General features: G+C 38.6%; 1 protein-coding gene across 1 annotated transcript in view; it reads right to left on the reverse strand.

The window, feature by feature from the left end:
* Positions 1-2,207: 2,207 nt before the first annotated feature.
* Positions 2,208-9,906, reverse strand: part of LOC101847397 (phosphoserine aminotransferase) — a 24,343-nt gene continuing 16,644 nt past the window's right edge. The window contains exons 3-11 of the mRNA XM_005112771.2: positions 9,088-9,157; positions 8,261-8,355; positions 7,263-7,373; positions 6,710-6,787; positions 6,044-6,138; positions 5,436-5,605; positions 4,864-4,992; positions 4,129-4,266; positions 2,208-3,115 (exon numbers count right to left, since the gene is read on the reverse strand). Coding sequence (XP_005112828.1) covers positions 3,001-3,115; positions 4,129-4,266; positions 4,864-4,992; positions 5,436-5,605; positions 6,044-6,138; positions 6,710-6,787; positions 7,263-7,373; positions 8,261-8,355; positions 9,088-9,157 — 1,001 coding nt within the window. The 3' untranslated portion in view covers positions 2,208-3,000. The remainder of the gene's footprint in view (positions 3,116-4,128; positions 4,267-4,863; positions 4,993-5,435; positions 5,606-6,043; positions 6,139-6,709; positions 6,788-7,262; positions 7,374-8,260; positions 8,356-9,087; positions 9,158-9,906) is intronic.

The raw sequence follows: 9,906 nt of genomic DNA on the forward strand, positions 1-9,906 counted from the left end.
TTGTTTGGTTGGTTGGTTGGTTGGTTGGTTGTTGTTTTTTCTAAATATAATCTTCTGAAATATGATAACAATTGGGTCACAAAACATTGTTTAGATTTAAGGATCCTTTTCAACACTGTAAGAAGAGGTTCAAATTTAACGTCCGTCTCCGATAAGACCGAGCCCAATGGGTGAACAACTTTTTAAAACTCCCCAAAGCAATCCAAGTTCAGTATCTCTCGTTGCTGGTTCGAACCAAGGTCATCCATCCGCTCCGGACAGACTGAGCTATCAGTAGACACTGCACCCATAGTAAGGTCAATAAAGTGAGGTTATAAATTATGTAATTGTTGGCTAAGATAACAGTCACACTTCATGACCTCGCAATCTGAACCGAGAAATTAGAAAGATAAGTTTGTTTGTTGTTTCCTGTAAAGAATTAGTTTTTAGTAAGAGCTTTTTACGTTCCCTGCAACACAAACAGGTCACAAAGGTGCCAAAGTGTAGAGGAGTTATATTTGAGAGGAACATTCAAAGAAAAGGAGGAGAGATCATAAGGACGATGGTTCAAGTTCATGTTTGATAGGAAGGAAGGAACAAACCACAGTAGAGCACCCGCCAATCACTCACCCAGACACACACGCACACCACCACCACACACACACAAACACACTCTCTCTCTCTCTCTCTCTCTCTTCTTTGGGTAAGTTGCCCCCCCTAAAAAAAAATAATTTTTTTTTGAAAAATAAATAAATTTTTAAAAAAAATTTTAATTAAGAAATGTAATCGTATCGTAATGAGTGTGTCAGATTCACACACAAAAATAAAACAAGGGTGAACAGTACAATAACTATAACGTGGAGCGACAACATCAAAGTGCGGGGTTTGGTTTGATTTAGTAAACGTTTTACGGCACTCGCAACACAGTAAGAAACAAACCACACCAGAGCGCTGCACCCGCCAACCACCCACGGTTTTAGTGTATAGTTTTCTGTAAAGAGAAGCACAAGGATACAGTGTACCGGTCGCATAGTGCTGGGAAGAAGCAAGAGATAGACAGACAGAAACAACAGAGGGGTAGGAACGTATGACATACCAGTGGCACCCTCCAAACACCAACTCAAGGTATTGATACCAGAACAGCTTGCGACCGTAAACAATGGCGGGTCATTATAATTTATACACGTCCACTTCTGAGCCAAAGATGACACCTTCAGGTAGGCCCCTATTCAGGTCTTGTATGAGAGTAGGACTATAAAATTAATATTACAATAATATATATATATATGTATATGTGTAGGGGTGTGCGCGCGTTAGTCACTGTGTGTGGGTGTGCAGTGTGTTTTGTAATTTTGTTTGTTTGTATGTGTGTGTGTGTGTGCGTGTGTGTGTGGTGAAACACCAAACCAACGTACCATAATCTGGATAACAAAGATTTACTTTAACTCTTCTTGTGTCGTATTATATTGTCAAGATTCTTGAACTGAAAAGTTCTATCTTTTGCTGCAAATCAATGTCTTGCTCTTACTCTTAGTCTTAGTACCATACATCTCTGAAGTGAAGACTCAAATTAGATCAATTAAGGGGCGGGCTGCTTCGAGCCTGCTTAGTGTCAGAGCCGACCCTGTGTGTGCCTTGTGGGTACAGAAGTTCATACTATAGCATAAACATCTTCCTCTGATGCATCCAAACTCGAAAATTCTGCTCGCAAGTCTTTTTTTTTTTAACGTCTTAAGATTAAGAGTACAAGTTTAATTAGTTCCGAGGCACTTGCCACACAAACAGGTTTTATAGAACTTAATATAATGTAAGAGCCGAAGATTAGAGTAGACAAGTCAAATAAGAGGAAAGAATTGCACATGTGTGAGTTTGAATGTGTTCATGATGCGTGGATCTGAATGATTTAATTTAATTAAATAAAGTGATTAAGCGGTGAGTTTGGGTATTCACATCAGTAGGTATGCATGATTGAGAGGCAGTGAATTTGGGACATGACGTGTACATGTGTAGGTTTCTATATATTATAACTGAGCAGTGATTGAATGTGTGTACATGACAAGCATGGGTGTGTAGGATTGAGTAATGATTTTTAGTATGTACATGATATTAAGCGGGATTTGTGACTGAGGAGAGTTGGAATGTGTACACATGTGTGGGTGCGTATAATTGAGCAGTGAGTCATGGTGTTCCTCAAGCAAGAAAATTCTATAAAATTAAATACAGCAAAGTTTTTAAATGCAGAACACTTTTATTTGGCTGATAAAATCATACAACAACAGGCGCACATAATGCAAACGTGTATGCGCACACAAATGGTCCAGAAAATAGAGATATCATCATCATAATATTGTTCTAGGTTTGTCTTCTTTATACACAATGTACAATGGAGTCACTTTACCCTGCCTGTCTGTTTGTTTGTTTGTTATTTACATGTACATCCACCAACATCTTTACATTCTATCAGTCATAAGTCAGGAGAAATGGGGGGGGAAAAAGTTCAGATTATCTTCTCCGAAGAGAAGAAAAAAAAGATCATGTAGGCCTACTATCCAGCTTCTGACAGTGGTAACACTAACAGGCTGATCTTGTTGAATTTTATAAATACTTCATGCCCCAATCTGCAGTTCAGGTGTACCGGTACTTAAAAGCCCTAATAGTTGAAACTTTCTTTTTTAATGCAATTTCATAAAAGGAATATTTCCTCCCTCTCCTGAAAAACTTTGCTCTCTGGGCACAGAACAATTAAACACTTCGTCAGATCGTCAAAAAATAGCTGCGTCAGACTCAGAAACAACTTTTCTTGACTTGGATTAGACAAACCAAATTTCCAAAAAAATCTGGAAAACAGAATAGCAGAGTCAGAACTGAAAGACTTCATTTCTAAAACATTTAAACGTTTTCGCTTTCAAGGTGGATAACGAACATCCACGCTCTGCAAGGAAAACCAACGCAGCACAGAGCAGAGTAGAGAGTCTCGTGTTTTGAAGTGGGAAGTCTGCGGTCAGTCTACGGTCAGTTCGTTTATGCTGTTGTTTTCCGATTTCTCTCCATGAATTGCGTCATGAACTCCACCAGATGTTGGGCCTCATCCACTCGGACGGCGTTGTACAGCGACGCTCGGATACCCCCGACTGACCTGAAGGGGCGGGGGGGGAGATACAAGCAAACACGTGTGAGGCTTTAAGATGGGAGAAGATTAGTTTAGATTTCGTAAAAGTTTAACGGCACTAGCAACACAAAAAGGTCAAGCCGTGATTGCTTAAGGTCAGAGTGGTTACTAGAGAGTAACGTACACAGAAAACAAAGTGGTGACAGAAACACGTGCGAAGTTTATATTTTTGTTTAGTAAGCATTTTACTAAATCTAAATTATATATATATAAGTGTAAGTGCTGAAGAAAAGAGCAGTTACATGAGAGAAACACAAAAAAAGAAACAGGAAAGATAAGGAAGGACAAAAGAAGTTTGATAGGTCAGAAGGAGCAGACCACATAAGAGCACAACATACAAAAAAAGTTCTACACTGCAGCACAAGTTCAACAAAGAATGTTGGCAAGCGATTGTGTCAAGGGAAGAAACTGCTCGTACAAGCTAGGATTTTGGGACAGCATTGGTTCTTTCCCTTCGTACTCGCACAGGGACATGTTCAGAGCAGATACCGAATTTTATTTTTTACGTGCTCATTTCAGTCGCACCGTTTCTTTTAAGGAACACTCAGATTATAACAATTTTGAAGGTCTGTCTCACCGCTAAATTATAAGCCATTTCACTGTATTTTCATTTTCCTTCTCCTTATTTGACAGCCAGCTGATCAGATGTTGTATCTAGGCCGAAAATTTTGAACATATTATATTTAATCTATTAAAAACTTTTTTGTAGTTTCATAATGTGTGGTATCCGTTCCATGTGCTCACTAAATTTTAATATTCAGTCAAAATTCAAATTCTAAAAGATTTTAAAAGGAAGAAAAAAAAACAATACATGTCGGTGAATTTATCAAAATGATTTATCTTTTTTTGTTCTCTCCAGAAACATTTTGCTATGAGGTCTTGTTACATTTGAACAGTTTGCTGACCATGAGCTTTTCTGCTCCTACAAAATACAAAAAACTAGAAAGAAAAAAAAAAAAAATAAAAACAAGACTTATTACCTGTGACCTTTCAACTGCAAGTAGCCTGCTTTTGTCGCCTCTTCCAAGAACTGTTTTTCTAAGGCCTCGTCTGGTTCCGGTGAGCCGATTCTGATGGGAACGTTCATACGGCTACGACAGCTTTCATCAACAGGACAGCTGGGGACAAATAAGAATCAATGTCGCTGCAATTTATACAGTCTCTATACCGACCTTCGATATAATGACATCCTCGGAATAGCGACATGGTCCCCAGGTCACCATTTTTTCTAAAATTATCATTAGTAATATTTTTGGTTCTCTACAACTCTCTATAACGACAACTCTAGGGCTGGGAAAAAGTAAGACAGACAGACAGAAACAAAACGGGGAAAATAAACAAGAGGTGCCCTCAAACCACCCACACAGCACGGTTATAATTTTAAAAATTATTATTATAATTATTTATTATGATAATAATAATATTATTATTATATAAATTACTATTAGTAGCCTATTATTTTTTTTAAATTACAATAATAATTATCATTATTATTATCATTACTATTATTATTATACAGGAAAAACCATCAAACCTGAAAAGTCAAAAGGTAGTTTCCGAAATCTGAAAATATGCCGACGAAACACTTTGTGACAATTCTTAACTGGATCATACTTTTGTAGATTTTATGGGCACCTGTGTAAAAAAATGTACACAGACCTCACAAACCGGCTTAGCTCCATTATAATAAGATAATTATTAATATTATAACTTACTTGTAAAAACCCTGAGAGTTTCGGACCAGGTCGTAGACGAGTGAGGATTTTGTGACTGCGTTTTTGTCCATGCGGTCGACGCCGCCTTGCTCTTGGATCCAGTCAAACACCAGGCCCATGATGTAAATACTGGACGGGGGACAGAAGGGAGTCGTTTGTTAGTTAGTTGTATACTTGAAGTCACAGTTCACAGTGGGGGAGTGGAATAAATGCATTTGATTGATAGAAAGGGGGAGGGGGGAAGAGAGAGAGAGAGAATGAAAGAGAGAGAAAGAGAGAGAGAAAGAGAGAGAGAGAGAGAGACAGAGAGAGAGAGAGACAGAGAATGGGAGAAAGAGAGAGAGAGAGAGAGAGAGAGAGAGAGGGAGAGAGGGAGATAGAAGTAGGGAGAAGGTAGGGAAGGGGGAGAGGGATAGAGAGAGTGTGGGCAAGGAGAGACAGTAAATCCTAACATAAATTAACAAAAACTTATACATACCCCCCTCCCCCCCCCAAAAAAAGAAAGAAAAAGGAAAAGAAAATTCAGACAAGAAATTCTTCTGCATGAACACCCTCCAGCTGCCCGCTCTCACCTGTATGTGGGTGGGGTGTTGTAGAGTGAGTTGTTCCCCGACTGAATTTTGTAGTCAAAGATGACCGGGCAGACCTCCGAGGCAAAGCCAATCAGATCCTCACGGATGATGACCAGAGTCACTCCGGCACAGCCAATGTTCTTCTGGGCACCGGCAAAGATAACACCGTACTGGGGAGAGACAGAAGGAAGAAGGGAAAAAATGTATTAACGTTTAAGGAAAGCAACAAAAAAAAAAGACATATTGGTAGGGTTTTGTTTTAGCTTTAGCAATTACAAAACATTGACAACCTGTCCAAGACAATCAATCACCTGTTCAAACAAACAATTCTCACTCCCAACCCTCCCCCCCCCTCCTCTCATTTCAAATTAATATGAGACTATGCAAGACGTCAACCTGACATAACCACTTCTTTCCCACACAAAGGGTGCTTGTCTTCTATCTTCTTGGACAAATTTGACAGCTCTTGAAACAAAAAAACAAACACCCCCCCCAAAAAAAAAAACCCAACAAACAAACAAACAAACAAACAAACAACAACAAAATCATTTCCCACGAAGGACTGAGCCCTAGTCTGTTGCGTAGAGGGAGAAGGGATGTGTACCTACCTTTGAGACATCAACGTGACGAGACAGAATATTTGAGGACATATCACACACCAACGGAACGCCGTTCGTTTCGGGAACATACTGGAATTCAACACCTGAAAGAATAGAAATTTTTATTTAAAGTTTTAGTAAGAGTTTTACGGCACTTGCAACACAATAAGGTCATATAAGTGCCGAATAGAAAATGACTGCATAAACAAAAGTACAAGTTTAAACACGTAAGGATTTGTACAAGATAATGGTTATAAAGTACTGGGAACAATACCAAAAAAACCAAAAGACAGACACTGCAGAAGAACAAGAAAAAAGTTGAACAAAAAGTGATGCCCTCTAACCACCCATAAATCAAAATGCGCACATACAGACATAAGCTTGTTTTTTCATCAGTTAGGTGAAACAAGGAAAAGAAACGTAACAAAACCAGTGACTAAGACTTGAGGAGAATATTATATATAATATATCTGTCAAATGTGGTCATATTATATCCCGAAATGAAAGAAAATGAACAAGGATTGTAAAAAAGAGAATAAAACCGTGACAAAAGAAATGATAAAGCATGCACAGCTGGAGTGAAAGATAAAACAAAGACTAAAAGACGAAAGGCACATCAACGACATATTGTGGAGTGGCACGGAATGCGTTGACCTAAGAAGTACTCCAACTCACCGTGAATGGTTTCATTTGCACAGTAATATACATAAGAGGCTTCTGGGTTGAGGTTCCATGTTGAGGGGTCTGGTATCGCTGTGAACGAAAAGACAGAAATAGAACTGTCAGAAATGGTGTACCGACGGCACAGTAGATTTGACCCAAAAAAGTGAAATGGCATATAGGTATTCAGAAAGTACAGATTTCCGTAACAATACAGAGGACTGGCAGAGGTGGAGATATACATCAGGGAATGAAAATTGTACGGGCTATCCATGATTTTGAGTTTTCCTAGTTCAAAGGGAAATAACAGCAGTTGCCTTGTTCTAATCATGAATCTTGTCCCTTGTACAAGGCAACTCTTCACAGCACTACAAATTTGTCTGATATGCTTTGAAATATTTTCATTTGAAAGCCCCTGCCTTCACAGTTTAAATCTTGTGTTGATATCTTTATTAATCTAAAATATTTCGTATCGAGGGCACTCTATGGTTAAGTGCACTTTGGCGAAAGTGGCTCTGGGGTGACGGGACGACCTATCACCACTATAATTGTAACAATAATTACTCACACGTGTATTTCTTCATCTTGGGGAACACCAAGTTGACCTTGCCGAACTTCTCCGCCTCCTGGGCGGCTTTGGCTGACCAGCTGCCACAACAGATGTAGTCGGCTGTCTTTCCTGGACACGGGGAGAAGTAAAAGGGAACAGAATATTAGAACTTTTCTTCTTTTTTTCTTTAGTAGAAGTTTTACGGCGCTCGCGACTGCATAAGGTCATATGAGTGCCAGAAGATTAGAGGTCTTACAAGAGAGTAACAAAACATAAAAAAAGAAGAAGGGGAGATAAGGACGATAGATGTTTGATAGGAAAGAAGAAGCAAACCACATCAGAGCACCCGCCAACCACCCACAGTAGGAATGTCACTCGCATTTTATTTAAAATCTCACAGTATTAACAGTATGGGACAGAGCGCTATATAAATGCAATCTATTATAATTATTATTTCAAAATGCCTGAAAATTTACAAGGGTCCATTTACAAACAGAAAGACAGTTACTGGATCTAATAATAAATAATAATAATAAATTACATTTATATAGCACTCAACCATTATTAAAGTACACAGTGTCTGAGTGCTTAATAACTTAATTTTACAAATAGTGAATGCTTAGTGTGACCTACTGCTTCACGACATTTTTAAAGTGATATATGCAGGAGTCTCTCACCGGGTAGTCAATACGGAGCTCAACAGAAACAAATGCTTAAAAGAATTCTTTTGATTTTTTCTACAGAAAAAGAAAAAAAAAAGAAGAAAAACAGCATCTCTAGTCCATCCCGATAATTTTGAGCAAGTTTGACAGGACCTACCAGTTTCACCCTCCCAACCACCCGCTTCCTAAAGAGTAACAAACACAAAAAAAGAAAGAGGAAAGATTAGTTAGTTTTAGTGACAGTTTTACGGCACTCGCAACTGCATAGAGGAAAGATTAGAACGATATCTAGACGTTTGATAGGAGGGAAGAAGGAGCAAACAACAGCAGAGCACCCGCCAACCACCCACTCACCTGGCTTGAGCCCCATCAGGTTGAGAGGGACGGCTGAGAACTGACCCGTGCCCCCACCTTGCAGGAAGAGAACTTTGTAGTTGTCGGGGATGTTTCTGAGGGAAAAACAAGCAAAGGAAAGAGTTGTAATTTTAGGGGCTTTTAGGATTTCTGGTTTTTTTTGTTGTTTTTTTGTAGTAAACTAGGGCTGGTCAATGAGTCGCTTTGGCAAAATCCGGATAATATGCTAGTACACCTCTTCCGCAAATATTTTGTTATGAACCGCTTCGACAAACGGATTATCATCACTTCATCAACAAATGGGAACACTTACTTCGGCAAACGGGTCAGGAAAGAGAGTTTAATGTCTGAATTCGGATAATGTTTCATTGAGAATTATCCCGTTATCCGGATTTTGCCCACCTCTATAGTAAACGTTTTATGGCACTAACAATAAAAACGAACGAAAGGAACAAGTTTTAGTGTTAAGGAGATGTTTTTTCGTAAATATTTTATAGTAGCCTACTTGCAACACAAACTGGTCATCTTCTTTTAATTTTAGTTGTTTTTTTTTATTCCCCTGCTAGAAATAGGTCATATAAGTGACCTGAGATTTGAGCTGTTATGAGAGAAAGTTTTACAGCTGACATCTTATACAATGTCTTTGTGAGGAAAATTAAAAAAACAAAAAAAAACAAAATGCATCATGGAGAAATTGGAAATTATCGTTTTTCCTGATATCGTATACAGGTAGCCATTACAGGTTCGACAGTACTTGTAACCAAATGAAGCAAACACAAACAAAAGATAAGAAACCTGTTTTAGTTTTGTTTTTTTTGGTTACTCACAATAAATCTCTGAGGCATTTTTCCGATCTGTTGATGATTCTGCTGAAATCTGCTGATCTGTGGCTGAGTTCTGAAAACACAAACACAGTAGTACATGAGTGATACATCTCTTTTGTTTTAGTCTCGGTAAGAGTTAGAGTTAGTTTGTTTTAGTTTTAGTTTTAGTAGAGGTTTTACAGCGCTCACAAGTGCATAATAAGGTCATATGAGCGCCAGAAGATTAGATGAGTTAAAAGAGAGTAACAAACATAAAAAAAGAAGAAGGGGAGATAAGGATGACAGATGTTCCATAGGAAAGAAGGAGCAAACCACACCAGAGCACCCGCCAACCACCCACTTTGTTTGTTTGAGTAAAGAGACATGAATACAGTGAATGAATGATACATTTTTTTAGTTTCAATTTCAGTAAAAGTTTTTAGTTTGTTATTTTGTTATTTTGTTTGTTCGTTTGTTTGTTTGAGTAAAGAGAAGCAAATCAACTCGATAATCATAATGGTCATTTAGTGCTTAGAAAAAGTAAGACAGACAGACAGACAGACAGACAGACAGAGGAAGAGTAAATAAGTAGAACCTACTACCAGTGGCGCCCTCCAACCACCCGCTCAGTTAGAGTTCTGCGGCACTTGCAACACAAAAATAGGTCTTGATAGTGTTGAAGATCAGAGGTGGTTATGACAAAGTAACAAACACAAAAAAGAAGAAGAGATAAGGATGATTGATGTGTCTGATTAGAAAGGAGCATACCACACACACACACACGCGCGCACGCACGCACGCACGCACACACACACATGAATGAAAAGTATGAAAACAACACAT

This window comes from Aplysia californica, unplaced genomic scaffold (genome assembly GCF_000002075.1).
Source record: "Aplysia californica isolate F4 #8 unplaced genomic scaffold, AplCal3.0 scaffold01401, whole genome shotgun sequence".
In the NCBI taxonomy this organism is placed as follows: Eukaryota; Metazoa; Mollusca; class Gastropoda; order Aplysiida; family Aplysiidae; genus Aplysia; species Aplysia californica.